This window comes from Phaenicophaeus curvirostris, chromosome 21 (genome assembly GCF_032191515.1).
Source record: "Phaenicophaeus curvirostris isolate KB17595 chromosome 21, BPBGC_Pcur_1.0, whole genome shotgun sequence".
NCBI lineage: Eukaryota > Metazoa > Chordata > Aves > Cuculiformes > Cuculidae > Phaenicophaeus > Phaenicophaeus curvirostris.
The window spans coordinates 12,243,524-12,260,751 of record NC_091412.1 but is presented as its reverse complement, the minus strand read 5'-3'; the positions used below and the strand labels follow the sequence as shown (position 1 = coordinate 12,260,751).

The window sequence follows — 17,228 nt, the reverse complement described above, 5'->3', positions numbered from 1 at the left end:
AGATTTTCTTTGCTCTGATGTTGGCAGCCAAGTGACCTGGATGGATCATGCTCATGGGCAAAACCACAGCTGAGCAGCAGGGCTTGTGTGCTCCAGCTGAGTTTGTCGCAGGAGGGCGATGTGGCCCTCTCGGACCTCGGCTTACAGGTGGCTCAGTCGTCCTTGAAGCAGTATTTTACTGTACTGGCTTCAATGGAACAATGACCATTTACTCATGGGGATCTCCTTTAATAGCTGTGGCTTGACCTCTTGGAGAGGAGATTGTTTAGAGGAACTCAGTTCAAAACACAGGAGTGCTCCTTCCACATTGCATGTGGGCAGGAGGCTGGCGGAAGCCACAGCTCCCAAGCTTGGGAGAGGGCTCCTGAGGAGTAAAAAGTTGACGGCAACCCTTTCTGTAGTGGTGCTGGGGGTGGAATCTCACTTTAGTTCTCAGCTGGATCTTTCTCACTAGGACCTGGCTGTTTCTGTCCTGGTTTCCCATTAAAGGCAGTAAATTCCTTGCAGTATCAAGGTGGTTTTAGAAATTTTTATCCTTTTCTGCCCTCATCCCCTGCACTCCCTTTTCTCTCATCCTTGCTACAATGACAGTCACATTCAGTATGTAAAGGGCTAAGGATAACGTCCCTGCAAACATGCAGTGACCTCTATGTCTCTCAATACATAGTGTTAACCTTGGGTTTTAGCAACGCATCTTTGGATACACTGCTGCTAACAATGAAGTCTGTTTGCTCCTCTGATGAGCAAGATTTAAAGAGGGCAAATACAGAGCAACTCATTACAGTGTCCTCATCTCCAGGTTATTCCCTATCCCCAGTGCATCTGTGTTTACTAGAGCCTGTTTACACTGCAAGTTATGACTAATGGAAGAACGTTCTTAAAGCCATCAGTGTCCAAGTTCCCAAGGCTTAGAAATCTGCTTTTTGACATAGGGCACAGCCAGCGGGAGCTGATGATGAATGAGTATTCACAAGGAACCTCACCTCCGCCTTCAAGGATGCCACCTTTTGTCTAATTGTCTCTCCCAAAGTAAGACAGTAAATAAATTGGTCTGCTGTGGCGTGTGCCATAGAGCAAGTGTGACATTACCTTTGCTGTGCAGCAGTGCATGGTTCTAACAGCAGAGGTAGCGCTCGTTTTGGAAATGCAAGCAATACCCATGCTGAATAGCAAAGCTGATGGGTTTTCCTCAGGCTTAAATAGTTGCATTGGTTTGGGGGATGTCTGAACATCATCTTGCATGGATGGACTGGCTGGGCTCAGAGTTATCTTGAGGATGTCTACAGCAAACCCTGTGGTGTAGCTGAACGTGACAGCACGAGGTGAAGATATCTATCTTGTGCATTGGTTTACTCCATTGACAGTGCTATACGAAGTAGTCGTTGATGGGGAAGGGGATTGTAGGGAAGCAAAGCACCACTCCTAAGGGAGAATGAAATGAAGTAGATGCAGTAAGAATAGTGATTCCTCTGGAGCAAAGGAGGAGCAGAAGGAGCCATATTAGAGGGGGATTTGTCTCAATTCCAGGAGATTCTGCCAGCAGCCTGGTTCTTAGAAATCATTGATGCTTACGGCCGAGTGTGGTATGTGCTACTTCAGTCATCCTGTGGGCTTTCATTTGGTTTCTGCAGAAAAACAAAGCAATTTTGATGTTGGCTGGTCATCCTTCCTTTCTCTAACTTGAGAGCTGTTCTGGTTGGGGCACTCTTTCATCAGTTTGCAGCACTGCAGTCTCCAGGGATGTCCACTTTCAAATAGCAAAGTGTTTGCAATGGGTAGGGTGAGCAGAGATGTACGTTACAGGGAGGCTTTTTTAGAGGTGCTGCTCTGCTGTACATGTGCCCGAAGGACTGCTCAGTTTCTATGGGACTCTTGGGCAGAAAATCAGTACTGCAGATTTCAAAGTGGATGTTGTGCTCTTCCTGGAAAAATCATGCTTCGAAATGTCTATAAAGAAAAGAACAATAAACCTTAATTTGCTTTTTCTTGAATTCTGTGGCTCTTAAAGCTTTGTTGGTTCTGGGCTCTGACAAGGCTGGACTGTTTGTTAGGAACAGCGACTGATGCTTGTCCTGGAGACTGTTGCCCATTCTCAAAAAAATTATTCCTGTGAGTTAAATGCCATTCCATCCCTCCTCCTCCTGCCCAGCCTTCGAGCGCTCTGAGAGCACAGGGGCTATTGGCTCACTTGAATCCAGAAATCCACCTACGTTGCTGTTATTTGTGCCCTGTGCTGTTTGTCTCGATCCTGACTGTTTTATGAATGTTCTGATGGTGACTGCCTCGGCGGTGTCGTGAGCAGTCTGCTGCTCACATTAATCACCAGCTGTGTAATGAGGCTTCGTATGTACTCTGCTAATAGCAAAATTGCTATCCTTATTTGAAACTCTCCAGTGCTGGAGTTTGATGCTCCTGTGATGTCCTGCCTCTCCGTGCTATTCGGGAATAGACCTCCCTGAATTATTTGCCTCTAACCCCTGTTCTGGTTCCTGGAGCACGTCAGTGTCCAGGCCTTGTTACCTTACAGTGCCTGTGGCTGGGAATTTTGAACTAATTAATGTGAAAGCTGCATTAGCAAAAGCTGCATTTCTGTTTATAGCTGTGTCTTGAGATCTTGCTAGTGCCCTCACCCTCAGGATACCGGACCTCTTGCTGGTGTGAGCTGCTTTTTGCTGCTGTTCTTGCAGCGTGACTGACAGCATGGTTTTCTCCTGCCCCCGGCATCCCCAGATGCCTTCCAGCAGTCCCTGGCAAGACTCTCCCATCTCTGTCTGCCACAGCTTGGGCAAGTCCAAGAGAGCTCATTTGGTGCCTTCTTTCAACTGTGTGGTATAAGTAGTAATGCAGGCAATGTTCTTAAGGTCTCCTATGTGATGATCCAGCTGTCTACTGGCATGTTTGCTTCATCAGGTAATTCTTGCAGGAGCTGAAGTGAGCTGATATCTCCACTGTAACGCGCAAGACCCTGTCAGCCTGTAGGCTTTTTCTGGACACGTGTATTGAGTTGGTAGCTGTCGTCCTTTTTGTTCCTCCCTCTGGGTCTTTTCTCATATGCATGCCTCGTTCCTCAGCATGTGCTCTGGGCTGGGAAGGAGTGTTGCTTCAGCTTGTTTTAATCATATTGTTCTGTTCTCTCCAGCAATCTGCAGAGCGCTGTGTGAGCACACTGCTAGACCTCATCCAGACCAAGGTGAACTATGTGGTCCAGGAGGCCATTGTCGTCATCAGAGACATCTTCCGCAAGTACCCCAACAAGTACGTGAAAGTATTTTAAGTTTTATGGAAGCCCTTATCTGACAGTGTCGGAGGAGAGCAATGTAACAGTCACTCAGCATAGCTTACCAGGGCTCTGAAGCAAAGGTTTCCCTTCTGACTCTAGTGTGGCAGGATTCCGATGTTGGCTCTAGATGAGGCATCAGCCTGACACGTTGTTAGTTTGGATTGAAAGCTTTACCTTCCACACCACTCCATATTGATGCTGACTGTAAGCCTTAATCAAAAGCTAGGAAAGCTCTTACTGAGAATGCTGGAAGGAAAATTTGACCAAGTTTTACAGCGTTAGGCTCTGGCTTTGCTCATGAATTCCGGAAGGCCATGAAAATTCATGGCTCTTGTGGTCTGAGGTCCTAGTCAGATTGTTCTGAACAGCAGGGTGCTGACTTTCTCTACCAAGTGTTCTCTCTGGCTTGAGCAGCGCTTGGCTGCTTTTAAGCTGTTTCTGCAGCAAGGTTTTGTCTCTTCAGCTGCAGAACAGCAGCAGTGTCTTTCAGTAGAGACTTCATGATCACCTAAAAAGTAATAAGTGATGCCTATGAGCCTCTCTGGCAATTTCTGCTGTCAGTTACAAGATAGATTGCCTGCCTGTGGCAGGGATACCTACACATGGGTATAGGGGAAGCTAAATAATAAGTGTGGGGTAATGTCTGTTTTTTACAGCAAAGCCTTTGGGGAAGTGTAATATCCAGTTTAGAGTTGCTGGTCTGAAGATGCCAGCAAGGCTGCAGGATCTGATATAGATTCACAATTTGAACTGCTGGATCATGTATACTGTTCAACAGAACAGCGAGGGAAGCAGCTTTGTCTTGAATTCCACATCTGGGTAATCTTGCTAACTAACCAAACTGCAGAGCTCCTGAGGACACTGTGAGATCTTAGTGTTCTGCTTGGAGAAGGAAAAAGCCTGGGAATATCTGCTGTAGTTGAGTGAAAATTCTGCTTGTTGTGTAGAAATACCAGACATTTTAATTCAGTGCAGGATTGTCTGCAGAATGATGTGGGCAGAGATGGAGTAACACAAGTTGCATTCAACCCAGTAACCCACCTGTGCTCTGACAACTCAGGTATGAAAGCATCATCGCCACTCTGTGCGAGAACCTAGATTCCCTGGATGAACCAGATGCCAGAGCTGCCATGATCTGGATAGTGGGCGAATATGCAGAAAGAATTGACAATGCAGATGAGCTGTTGGAGAGTTTTTTGGAGGGCTTCCATGATGAAAGTACTCAGGTAAAATTGTGCGGTGCATCTTATGCTTAGTGTTTCATGCAAAGTACGTATGGGGTGGATGGTAAATATTATTGGAGTGGTCAGAACATACCACCCAATGAAAACATCAGTATTTGGATAAAATAAAGCTCTTGGGAGTCTATGGACTTGCTCAATTGTCCACATCTCCCAGGCTTCCCTTCTTGGAAGGATAAGACAGAGCAGGAGGGATTTCTAGAGGTTGTACACTTCCTGGGGCACAGCCCTGCTAGGAACCAGAACGTAGAGAAGAAGAGTGGTGAGATGGATGAGTGTGACAGAAATGTCAGTGTGCTGATCAGGGACTGGTCTGGGGAAGTGTTTTGCAACAGGCAAGAGTCTGAGTCTTACTGTATTGGGTTTTACTGGCAGAGAATAATGTAATGCTGTTACAAAGCATAGGACTTGAGTTCCATAACAGTAAAGGATGCTGAGATTTGGGAGACATTGCTAAAGCACGGTGAATTTTCTAATCTCTGCTGTTCCCCTTCCCTCAGGTGCAGCTCACCCTGTTGACTGCTATAGTGAAGCTGTTCTTAAAAAAGCCTTCTGAGACACAGGAGCTGGTTCAGCAGGTCCTCAGCCTGGCCACACAGGTAAGCCAGGATACCCAGTGAACCAGAGGCCTCCAACACTGTTGGCCTGGTGTTTCCCCCACTGCCAGGCCACTCAGCTTTGCAGTGGGTAGGATTCAAGTGTGTTTCCCTCTCTCCCAAAAAGACTCCATTTTGGAGCTGCTCTGTGCCTGTTGCTATGCTGTCTGGCATCTGCTCTCTCCTCCTTCGCTCTTGCTTAATGCTAATTTCTTCCCTGTTCCCCCAGCAAATGAGAAGTTTGGGACAGGGTAGAGTTATGGGGACACCAGAATGCTTTCTCCTTGTAGGTCTCTCTCAGTTGAAGCATCTGGAGCGATGACAGAGGGAAAGGGGCTGGCAAAGACTTTGTTTGTGAACAGTAAGGCTTAAGCAGTGCAAGGAAAAAGAAAGAACTGAGGTTTGGATAGTTTTCCTTTCTAGTTGGACGCTGTCAACCAGTGTGGCAGCTTTGCTGGAGGCTGTAACCGTGGGTAAATATCTCAGATTCATCTCGTATGAGGTGCTGAGTTATGAGCTCAGATCACTGCAGGGGGGGCTGGGTGTGAGCTGGCAGACGGCAGTGCTGTGGTTCTGGAGGACAGAAGTAGAGATGTACTAGTGGCAGGAATGAATGAGACCCCAGCCAGTCCTCCTGCATTCCCTGTCTGTAATGACCGGGGAAATGTGTGATGACGTAATCCAAAAAGAGCAGCTCCTCCCCAGACCTGCTGGGTCAAGTGAAGAGAATAGTCTCCTGGTTGTTTGGAATGGGCTGCGATGGTTTCTGAGCAGAAAACCTGCGGTCGATCATTGGCTTGCCTTTGTGCTCCTCTTGGCTGCAAGAAGTAATGGCTGTGGACTTAGTAGTACTTAAAACTTTTATTATTCATCCCTTTGAGGGTATCACATTGGTCAGCGGCAGGAAATCTGTGGCATGCATTTCTTGCTTCAAACTCTGCTCTTAGGCAGGCTCTCAGCTCCTTTCCAGAGAGGGGTGGGCCAAGGGCATGCTGTACCATTTGTCTGAGCCAACAGAAGAAAGATACTAAGTGTTAAAGCCCACTATGCTGAGTCACGAAACACTTAATGGCACCCTAGGAATATAATAGGCATCTGTTTTTTCTGTTTGTCACAAATGTTGATTCAATCTGGCTTCTTGTATTTTATATGAATAATAAGTCAGCGTAGGGTAACTGGCTGTAAAACACTACAGAGCTTTACACTTCAAGGTCTGATTTTTAGGTAGAGATACTGTTTTACACTTGAGTGGGAGAGTAATTGCATGTGTGTTTCTTTTCCCGGCTTAGGTATTGTTGCATTTTGAGTGTCTCTTAGGGTATGTCTGCGCAGCTCACTGCAGGTGTGGCTGTAGCAAAGCCAGCTTAATCCAGGCAACACTGGCAAAAATAGCAGTGGAGCAGGTGGGGCTGGGAGGGACACAGATGTGCAGCAGCGATCAAGGTCCCTGCAAGCCCGTAACCTTATGGATGGCGCAGTGTCTCTACATCTTCATTGCTAATATCTGTCTGGCATGGGTGGGTAACCGAGCTGGTACAGGCTCATTGGTATGTACGATGGGTGTGCATGTGGGCCCTGTAGAGCAGAGAACTGGGAGAAGTGTGGAAAGGGAAGGTCTGAGCCTCTTCCAGGAGATTTGCTAAAGTTTCAAGTCTTTTTATTTGGCTTTGGGAAGAAACAGTAGGTCGTCTTGACTCTGTATGTGCCTCCAAGCTGAAAGGAGCACATGATCTTTCATGTTCGCCCTTGCAGAAGCGCTGCCTGATCTTGAACTGCCTGCTGGAGGCAGCATGTGGAGAGTCTTGTAGGAACTGTGAAGGTTGATGGGTGTACAGAGTCCACAACTCCACCATCAAACTGAAAAACAGCACTGCAGAGAAATCTCAGTTGACCCAGACGTTATAGCTAGATCCTTATGAGCAAAACAAACTTAGCAAGCTCAGTCTTGTTACAAATAGAGGTTTTGCTGTGTGCCTGAGGGATATCTGGAAACAGGGGGCAGAGAGGCAGGTTACAGCAGGTCAGCAGCAGCATGAATGAGATCACAGAAGAGGAAAGGAAATGCCGGTGGGGAGGCTAGTGATGTATAGAATATGCTGCTAGAATTTTATGGGGAGAAAATTCAGAAACATGTTCCCTGTAACTCTGCTGATGTGGGGATTAAAAATCCCAGCTCTTGTTTCTGTAAGCAGTTCATACGTTGCACTACAACATATAAAACCACACCACCTCCCTCTCCGCAGAATATTAGGTGCAGACTTATCACCACCCATTTTGCTCTGGGCCGAGCTGCTCGGAAAGGAGGGAAGTAATTAGCACTTCATACAAAAGCAGAAGTATCTGTGATAAAGCGAGGGTATTATTGACAGCTGGAGAACTGATGACGTGTCCTAACTCTGTATCACTAGCATCTTTCCATGCTCCATTAGTTAACTAAAAGGCAGGATAAATAAAATCTCTTTTGGTATGAAGAATGTGGCTTGTTAAGATCCATCCTGTAGCTCTGCAGCATCGTTTTGTCTAGCAGTGCCCTTGAGTAAGCCATGTATTTTCAGGAATCTTGAGTTGTTCTGTTACAATATGCAGTCTGCTCTTAGGATGTGACAGGGTCCTCTACTCTCATGGTCTTTTCTCCTGGCTGTGCCCCGTAGGGGTTCTCCTAATGCTGTCATGTCATGTGACAGGGGAGTTTAGAAAGCAGTTCATAGCTCTGTGGATTGGGGCAATTGTGGGATGTAAATCCTGGGATTTTTTTTTTTTTTTTTTTTTTTTTCCGGGAAGCTAGGCACTAATACTTTGGTTCTCATTTTTAATTTTGGGATGTTCATGGCAACAAGCAGCTTGTAACATTGTCCTGAAATTGGTGACTGTCGCTACTGGGTGGTTGGGCTTTCAATACAGCAGAATCACTGCCAGAAAAATTAAGTCATCGCAGGTGTCGGTCTGCCTCAGACCTGTGGCTGATGTATTGTTTTGTTGCAGGATTCTGACAACCCAGATCTGAGGGATCGTGGCTACATCTACTGGCGCCTTCTTTCCACGGACCCAGTGACCGCCAAAGAAGTGGTGCTCTCAGAAAAGCCACTTATTTCAGAAGAGACCGATCTGATTGAGCCGACTCTGCTGGATGAGTTGATCTGCCATATTGGGTCTCTGGCTTCTGTGTACCACAAACCACCCAATGCATTTGTGGAAGGGAGCCATGGGATCCACCGCAAACACTTGCCAATTCACCATGGAAGGTAAGCTGAGGCAACCGTGGTGGTGATGGGCAGGATTTGTTGTTTCCTTCTAGCAAACAACCCAAAAGATGCAGGACTCATAACACTCTAGCGGTTTTGTCAGTTGTGTAGCAGCTTGCAGGTTGTTAAGGAGCTGTTTTGTTGCAAGATTTAATCCTAGGTGTGTAGTGTCTGAGGCTGTGGGTCAGGGACAGAGGAAGTATCAAAGTTCTTGAGTGAGGAAAAGCTGTAATGGTTTTTGGAAAGTTACTGGCTCTAAGCCTCTTGACGTGAGAGCCTGAATCAAAAAGCAGCAGCAGCAGCTTTGGGTAACTTCCAGGTGGAGGGCAACTGTGGTAAAAAAGTGTCTTACAAAACCAAAGCATATCCTTCTGTAAGAGCTTTGATTCAGCAACAGCACAGCTTTACAAGCCTTACTTATGTAGAATAATACCAGTTGCCTGTAACAGGCGAGCACAGGGATCCTTTACCCTTGGAATGGAGAAGGACTGGCCAACCTTCCACGTTCACTTGGTGACTCTAAAGAGGAGGAGTGTAAAAGCCATCTAAGCCCCATCACTGGAAACTGTCTGGGATTAAAGGAAGATGGCTGGATTGATATTGTTCAGTGTGACCCCTGGGATAGGGGGGAATGTTTGGCACATTGTTGGGAGCTTTAACGCTTTCCCGTGATCGCAGTCCTGACTGTGGGTTGGACTTGTGAGCGCAGGCAGTACGGTAGTCCTGGGTGGCAGTGCTGCTCTCGAGCCTGTTCCCATGGTTCCTCGTTCAGGTAAGCAGTACTTCTTGCACTAATGGTATTAATTACCGATGTAAGTGTGCTGTACTGCAGGAGGCAGCAAATCCAGGCTTAACTCTTAATAATATTCCCAAAGTGACATTTGAAGTGCTATTTTTTGCTGTTGCACTGATATATCAGTGTGCTGTGCTGCTCCTTTTCTATTTTCTGACACCGCTTCTCTGCTATTCTTAGCAACTGAAGCTATTTCTGTAATGACTGGCTTTGGGAAGTAGAGTTGTTTTGTCCATGGGTATTCCAGGGCTTCCCTGGGTATAAGCCCAGGAGGAGTTATGGTTGGCAGAATACACTGCATTGCATTTTGATTCATTTCACTTTCATTCAGAGCAGTGTAGGACAGGTTCTTTTTGGCTCTCAGCTGATGAGGAGACTCGTTGAACAGCTCACAGATGGCGAGATGTTCCTGCCTCTTCAGTCAGCCCAAGTGTCTTGGAGTTGCAGATGAATCCTAAAGGTGGGGGAGAAATCTCCTGATGGTTTGGCAGTGTTTCCCTATGTGGTGGCTCCCACCACCCCTGCTCAGCTATAATGCGGCTGGAAGACTTGGGGAGATGTTTACAGGGCCCCTGGGAGAGGAGGAGTCTGGTTAGACTCTGGCAGGAGTCCCTGTGCCCACGCAGGTGCCTGCAGGGAATTTTTGATTCTGGCTCAGGCTGTGCATCCCTTGTGACACCCAGCGTCTTGGAAGTGCTAGAGGCTGAACTCATAGGAGGGTGACATCTCCTGCTCGTATGGGCAAACCCAGCTGCTAGCCATGGCTGAAGACTATGAGGGAGAAAGCTCTTAACAAGTCTCTTTCCCCTTTAAAACCCATGTATTCTTTATTCATTTTTTTAATTCAAAGAAAGGCAAAGTTGTTTATGCAAATCTCTTTCAAGAGGCGCATTCTGTACAGGAAATGGAGTGCTTGTTGTTTTGTTTTTTAGTGTAAACTGACTTAGCTTTGTCCTTTCTTAATTTCTTGTTGGGCTTTGGGGCAACTGCAGTTACACAAGACCTTGGAGGATTGCTTTATCTCCATCAGAAGCAGGATGAGTAAGTGTTGAAGAGGTGTAGTGTTAAAGGGATTATAAGCTGGGAGTGAACCAAGTGTGTGCACTACCGGCTTGTAATGTGCCTCTGCTCAGACACGCTGTTCCTCCCTGTTCCGAGGCTGGGAGTGGGAGTGGATCACGGTAACCACTTGCTCTTCAAAAATGTTTTAGTTAGCTCTTCAAAAATGTTTTAGTTAGCTCTTCAACATACTCTGAAGTCTCCCTGCTGAAGGCAGAAGCAGAAAGGACGAGTAATATTAGTACTATTAGGGGTCTAGAGCTTTTAAATGCGAGGAAGCTTTCAGCCTTTTCTGCCTCTGCCTGGTAACTAATTCATTCTGCAGTCCTTATGCCACATCTTTTCCTCTTGGCCCTGGAGCTAGGAGCAGCTTACATTCTCTTGCTAAAGCTTTCCCTTCAGTAACTGGATATGGATAAGGCAGGGGATCATGGCTACTCAAAATCAGGAGCTGCAGTCCATACAAAAGAGCCCCCGTGTTGAACACCTTGTGAGGACGTGATTCCTGTGGCATTTGTGTGCAGTTACCTGTTGGCTGCCTCTGTAGTAATGGTAGCTGGGAATAGCGTTGTCAGTTACTGCTGGCAACAGCACACAAAACAGAGCTTTGGTTTTCTAAAATATTAGCATCTCTGGATTTGAAGAATAAATACATTGTAATGAGACCTTCAGGAGCTGCAGTTGATCTTACTTCCCCCCTTTTGTTGTAAAATTCAGTGGCATGTGAGTATGAAAGGCAGTCAGCATGCATAGGATGGGAAACTTTGGAAGCTGTACAATGTGCATTTCTGTGCCTGCTAACACGGAAAAAGGGAACTGATTGGTGGAAGGCAGATATTGGTTCTGGATTGAGGCCTTTAATTAGAAGGGAGTTGTGGTGGTTGGTGCTGGTCAGCAGAGGGTGGTTTATCCAGACCTGTGAGGTGGCTGAATTTGCAGCAGTTGGAGCAAGGGCCCAAGGTGTTGAGTCTCTGAGCAAATCTGGACTTTTTTAATGTTCATGTGTTCTTCAGGCCCAGTGGGCTGACAGTCATCTCTGCAGATTTCTTCTGAGCTGGGAAATAATTACTTTTAGTGCTGTAGTCCATCTAGTACTCACAGGTAACTCTCTTGGAGGAGGGATCTGTGATTCTAAAGGTGGGCAGGTGAAGATTCCCTTTTCTGAATTGAAAACTGTGCACAATGCATGGAAAGTCTTTGTGCTCAAAGTGCCAGGTGTTGGAGAGCCACTGGTACCACCACACTGCTGTGTAGGTGGCAGAGGTCAGATCAGCTGCTGGGATAAGCTTTGGACTAACTTCTGCTCATGAGCCACCTCTTGCTGGGTATCTGAAGCTAGGGACTGAAGATTACTAATGTTTCTGTTTCTTGTTCCTCCCACCTGTAGCACTGACGCAGGCGATAGCCCTGTGGGCACGACGGCCACTACAAACCTGGAGCAGCCGCAGGTCATTCCATCACAGGGTGACCTTCTGGGTGACCTTCTGAACCTGGACCTGGGACCACCAGTGAATGTTCCCCAAGTGTCCTCCATGCAGATGGGCGCTGTGGACCTCCTGGGAGGAGGGCTGGACAGCTTGGTAAGCAGCATCCTCTTTAGCTTCAGCTGATGCAAAATAATTGGCACTGTGCTTATCTCTGCAAAGCCTTGATCGTTTGTGCCTGTGACACTTGGATCACTGAGCTCCCAGTGCTGAGTCCTCCAGGAGGATTTAGCCAGTGCTATGGTGCTAACTTTTGGCAGGTTTTTGCTGCTATAAAACAAACGTTGCTGCATGCTGTAGAATCCCCATGGTCAGTGTGTTTGTTTCATGGCTTTTCTGTCTACAGAAGAAAACGAAGTAGTTGTTTTAAGGATGTGAAGTGTCCCACTGCATTGCTATTGTTTCAGGCTCCCTTTCGACATGATGTTTGTTCCGCGTGGTTCCCAACCCACTGAATTTTAGTGCAAAGCTCTCGGGGTCACAGGCTGTAGCCCCGTGTCATCTCATTTGTGCATTCTCCAGGGTTTGCCAAGTTTTAATATCAGTGATATTTTAATTGCAGTTAGGTCAAGAGGGCAGTGCTCTGTGTATCCTCCCCGTGCCGCAGCTGCTCCTGTGAGGTGGGGTAGTACTGACAGGGTCAAGCTCTGGAGTGTGAATAATCACACGTTGCGTCTGCTCTGAGGCAAGCAAGGCATGAACCGCAATGAGAGAATCGCTGAGCAAGAAGACTGCGGCAGCGGAGAGAGCTCAGTGCTGTGCACTTACACTGAGGCTGCGAGGCACTGAGAACTAGTGAATGCGATCACCAGCCTAGATCACAAGCGATCTGGGTGTATTGCTCATGGAACCAGAGTAAGATTACCCCAGTGACCACAGCTGGGTGGCTGTCAGACCTGCAGTGGGTTTGTCTTGCTTGGTTTGAGGTTTGGGTGGTAGGGAGCTGGGCTATCTGTGTGTGGTTTAGATGCGCTTTCAGTTCCGAGTCCAGCCCTTAGTAACAGAGGTAGGGGGGCAGCCAGATGAACCCCAATGCAACAATTCCTTATTTGTCAAAGACTTTTTTCTTAAGATGCCATCATCTTATTGAAGCAGGTATTAAACACATTTCTAGCTCCAGGTAATGAACTGAGAACAATCTAACCCTTAATGGCACTGACGTTCAGGGAGGTGAGATGTGCTTCAGTCTATACTATCTAAATAGCAGTTGGCTTATGTAGCAAGGAGACTGTTTTTACACTGGGGAGATGGGAGATTAAGGTGAGGGTTTAAGCTGGGAAAGCAAGCAGTAAGCCCAGAGCAGTGACCTGTGCAGCCTTTGCCTCACATTGCAAGATGTGCCGCTAAAACTGGAATTTTTAATTGTTTTAAAGCTTTGCAGAAAACAGTGCTTTCTGTGGCGGCTCAAAATGGTGCAGTTAAATTCCTCTGTCTATGCTGTCTTCCAGGTTGCTTGTAGTAACCGTTTGCTTCTCTTTAGTGTCACAGACAGATAAATGGGCAGAGCAGGAGGGCTAAAACTTGATTTGGGGAAGAGGTTTGTCTCACAGTCGGCATTAAGGGGCTTGATGTTGTGAGCGGCATTGGCAGTAGAGCTGTGAGTTGATGTGGAGCTAGGCTGTTAATGTTTTTCTCAAGCCTTAAGTAAATCCATGGGCCTATGGAGTGTGACTAGACAAAGTGATCGTGTCTGGTCGGGGAGTGGCTGTGCCTGGGGCTCACACTGTCTCAGCTGAGTTTCTGAATGGGGTGAGGGCGGGATAAAATATCTGAGCTGTGATGGATTTTTCCCCTGGTGTGCTTTCTCTTGAAAGGCTGTTACATCAAATGACCCGTCTTCTCTTGATCCCTCCGGTATATAATAAAAGAAACTCTTTTCCTGGTAAATCTCTATTTCTCTGGCTTTTGTTTCCCTGATCAGCCTAATTAGTGTGTGTTTATTGTTGTGGCATGTTCAACAAGTATTGAGCTGCTAACCCTAAGCTGATATTAGCTAAATTGCTAGGCAATGTCTCCTTGCTGTATGGCGAGGGGATGGGCATTGGGGTCTTGGGCTCAGATCAAGCCATCGTTGCACAGTCGCGGAACATGGTCTCAAACCACGGGTACGCACATGCCCTATTTCTGCATGTGGTGAGGAGAGAAGAGACCCAAGGTGCCCCTTGAAGAAGGGCTGAGCTCTTAACCCTTCACCGGAGATCCCAAATGGTGCTTGTTTGGGCTGTTCCTGAGTCACTTAGTGGGGCTGGAGGCTGAAATAAAATCTTCCTTTGTCTTTGTCATTGTATACCTGTCAGTGTGACAGGAGGCGTCCTGGCTGTCAGTGGAGCAATCCCTTCCTCTTTCTCCTCCAGATACCTCACACACACACTCTCTGTATGTCATATTGTTGCCTGATTTGCTCTGCTTTGAACTTTCCTTCTCCATTATTCCTAAAGTCTTTTTAAGTGCATTTCTCCCCCTGCTTTGTTGGAAAGGCTGAGGCTCCCATTCTCTTGCTTGGAGCATGGATGGTGAGCGATCCCTCAGAGTTTACTTCACTTTGACCTTTGTGCTGCTGGATAGTAACCCCATGTGCTTGTGAATGTAGCTGTCTTCTGCGTGGACCGCTTTGGTCTTTCTTTTCTCACCCTTCCTGTTGTCTTAATTAAGAGCACTGGAACCAGGCATGGCTTTGGGCTGATCAAAGGAAGGAGGGATATCCCTTTTCCCAAAATGAGTTTGTCAAGTGTCATTTTTTTGAGATTCCCAGTGGTGGAGTTTGCACCACCTCTACTGTGGATCCCTATTTTCTGCTCATCACTAGCAGATTCCCTTTGGATCTTAGGTAACCTGGGAGGAGACAGGGGAACATGAGATATTTGAACACGGTGTACCCTCTGTGGTGTGCCTCTGGCGTTGTCTCTCAGTGTGAGCAGGGACATAAGTTACAATACTGCCACAGTACAGCAACACTAAACCCCACTTTTATTTTCCACACAACTGTTAGATATGTTAAAAAGCCTAAATAAGCCTCTGTTACAGTGGAAGTAAATAGTTTGGGATGTGCCTGAGTTAATGCATGAAATCAGTCTGTTGCTGGGATGGCGAGACTGCATTGATACTGCAAGTGTCTCAAATGCAGCTGAAGGTCTGGAAGAAGCTGCTGGCAGGGTCTCAGCCACTTGTCATATCCACTCCATGTCCTGGGTTGATCCCCTCAACTGTGGGGAGTGTTGCCACTCCTTTTCTTTTTAAGGAGGTGTTTTCAGAGGGATGCTCTTGCAGTGAAAGTCCCACAGGACTAACCCAGAACAATCTGCAGAAGCATTAACTTCCACAGCAAATGTCCTTCTGCATGGCTGTTTCTAGAGCTGTGGGGTTCTCTTCTTCTAGGCATTTAAACAGAGACTGTATGGTGTGAAGCTGGATAAACACCAAATTAACACTGTGTACTTGACGCTTTCTCAGCACTGCCAGCTATTTATCCCTATGACCACAAGACTCCAGCTGCTCAATAGGTTCATTTCTTTAGTGAGTAACTCTTATTTTGTCTCCATAGTGAGTCCTGTGATTGGTATTAAATGCAGCAGGCGTATTGTGCATCCATGGATGCTGAGAGTGTGTTAACAGTTTTGGGGAATGAGGGGAAGGGAGGAAAAGGGACTTTACTCCCAGAACAAGGTATGCTTTTCTTATGGAAAGCCATTCTCTGTTGAGAAGAGCCAGTGCTGAATCTGCTCCAGGTTGTGTCCCTGTTTGGGTACAAATCTTATTCTTCTCTGCTTTGCTTTCCTTTCTATTAAGACAGTGACCAAGCCCACTGTTCCAAAGCTGTTTGCGATCTTCAGCTCTGCAGTGTGAAGTGGTGATAGTAGTCACTAGCGTGGAAGAAGCAAAATCTGATTGGACAGCAACTTGGCGGATGTGGAGTTGTGCATGCTGAGAGCTGAAGTTTGATGTTTTATCCCCTCATCTTAAAGCTGGCTCTAAGTGGCTAAATTTTGTGTGGATTATGGGCAGCCCTCCAGCTCCTGGATTGCTGTTGATGCTGCACTTCGTAGGATGTCTGTCTGTACTGTAATGAGCCAGGGTCATTATGCCTTTGCCCTGAAAATCCATCGGGCATGAGAGCTCCATGTCGCCCAGCACATCATGCAGCTCTTTGTTAGCCTGTGTGTTTAGCAGGAGCGGGGCGCTGTGGCCAGGAGCCAGGGAGGCTGGCTTTAAACCCAGAGGCAGAGTAGTAAATCCATAGGAATGGACAGGCTTGGATTTTGTGTTATGTAAGGATTTTATTTAATACACTAGCCACTCATCCACAAGAATATTATTGATTCAAGGCTGGGAGCTGGTCAAACTGATTTGTGACCTGAATTGTAAAGCTGTTTGGTAAACTCTGGATATCCACAGTGTTCTGTAACACCTGGGCTGGTTTGGGCTGTTCCAGGTGGAGTCGTGCCCCTTGATATCATGCTGGATACTGGGGATTTGACTCCAGGCATCCCTTCTGCATGGTTCATGGCCATGTCCCACCACTGTGCTTGCTCTGAGATGTGATGGAGAGCTGGGATCCAAGCGCTAACTCACCCTGTCCCATGTGGTGTCCTGGGCTTCAGGACACTGAAGACTTGGCAGTCTGGGAAGAAATGCCGACGCCAGCAGTCCTGAGTGCCTGCCCGCTCCAGAAGGCTGGTGAACAGGGGCTGCTGGTGTCACTCCCTCCCCATATGACTGCTTCCAAGTGAAGAGTTCAAAGTCTGCGTTTATGAGGCAGCACCGTGGCTCATTGATTAGGTACTCTCCAATGTTTCCTAAAAGTCACCTTCTACTGTTATTTTATATACTCGGAGTAGGAAGCCTCACATAGTTATGAAAGCCCAAAAGGCCTTCCTGCCCTGGATGCCGGATTCCTCTCCTGGCTCTTCTAGTGACTTGCTGTGTGGAGTCTTAGGGGAGTTACTGCATTTACCTTTTCCTGGATCTGCAGTGTGAGAGTGTCTGTGCTGGGTCAGCCCCAGCATCGATTTATGCAGTTGATGTGGCTGTGATGCTTCCTCAGGGCGTTCCTCCAGCCTCCAACAAGTAGCTGAGCATTTCCTTTCATCTGGGCTCTTCTGGTGTGATGAGCTACAAGGAAATCTGTGGGGATTCCTGGCAAAGGGTGCGTGTCCCTTGCTGGAGCAGTGCTGGTATGGAAAAGTCATTCTTCTGGTAGGTATGATTTGAGGATGATGTTGCTGTGATGGTAACAGGCCAGCTAGAGCCTTGTAGAGCTGCTTTTTTACACTTTAGAAAATAAAATCGGTTAGTACTTAAGTTTCCCTTACTGATGGAAATCATTCAACATGGCAAAGCATTACCAGTAAGTGCTACTGGTACTGGCGGCCACGGTATTGGCAGCGTGACCTGTCCTCTTCCACCTTTGGCACAGGTGGCCCTGGTTTGGAGCGCCCCCTCTGAGCTGAAGCCTGGCTTGGCACCAAAAACCAGACACACAAAACAGCAAGCAAGGTGCTGAAAGTACCTCTCTGTGAGCCACAGCAGAGCCTGC

At 47.1% G+C, this 17,228-nt stretch overlaps 1 protein-coding gene across 2 annotated transcripts in view; it reads left to right on the top strand.

Annotated features, from left to right (window-relative positions):
• Positions 1-17,228, top strand: part of AP2B1 (adaptor related protein complex 2 subunit beta 1) — a 71,323-nt gene that overhangs the window by 22,926 nt on the left and 31,169 nt on the right. For both annotated transcript variants that reach the window (XM_069874137.1, XM_069874138.1), the window contains exons 10-14: positions 3,140-3,255; positions 4,341-4,506; positions 5,022-5,120; positions 8,100-8,359; positions 11,599-11,791. In XM_069874137.1, coding sequence (XP_069730238.1) covers positions 3,140-3,255; positions 4,341-4,506; positions 5,022-5,120; positions 8,100-8,359; positions 11,599-11,791 — 834 coding nt within the window. The remainder of the gene's footprint in view (positions 1-3,139; positions 3,256-4,340; positions 4,507-5,021; positions 5,121-8,099; positions 8,360-11,598; positions 11,792-17,228) is intronic.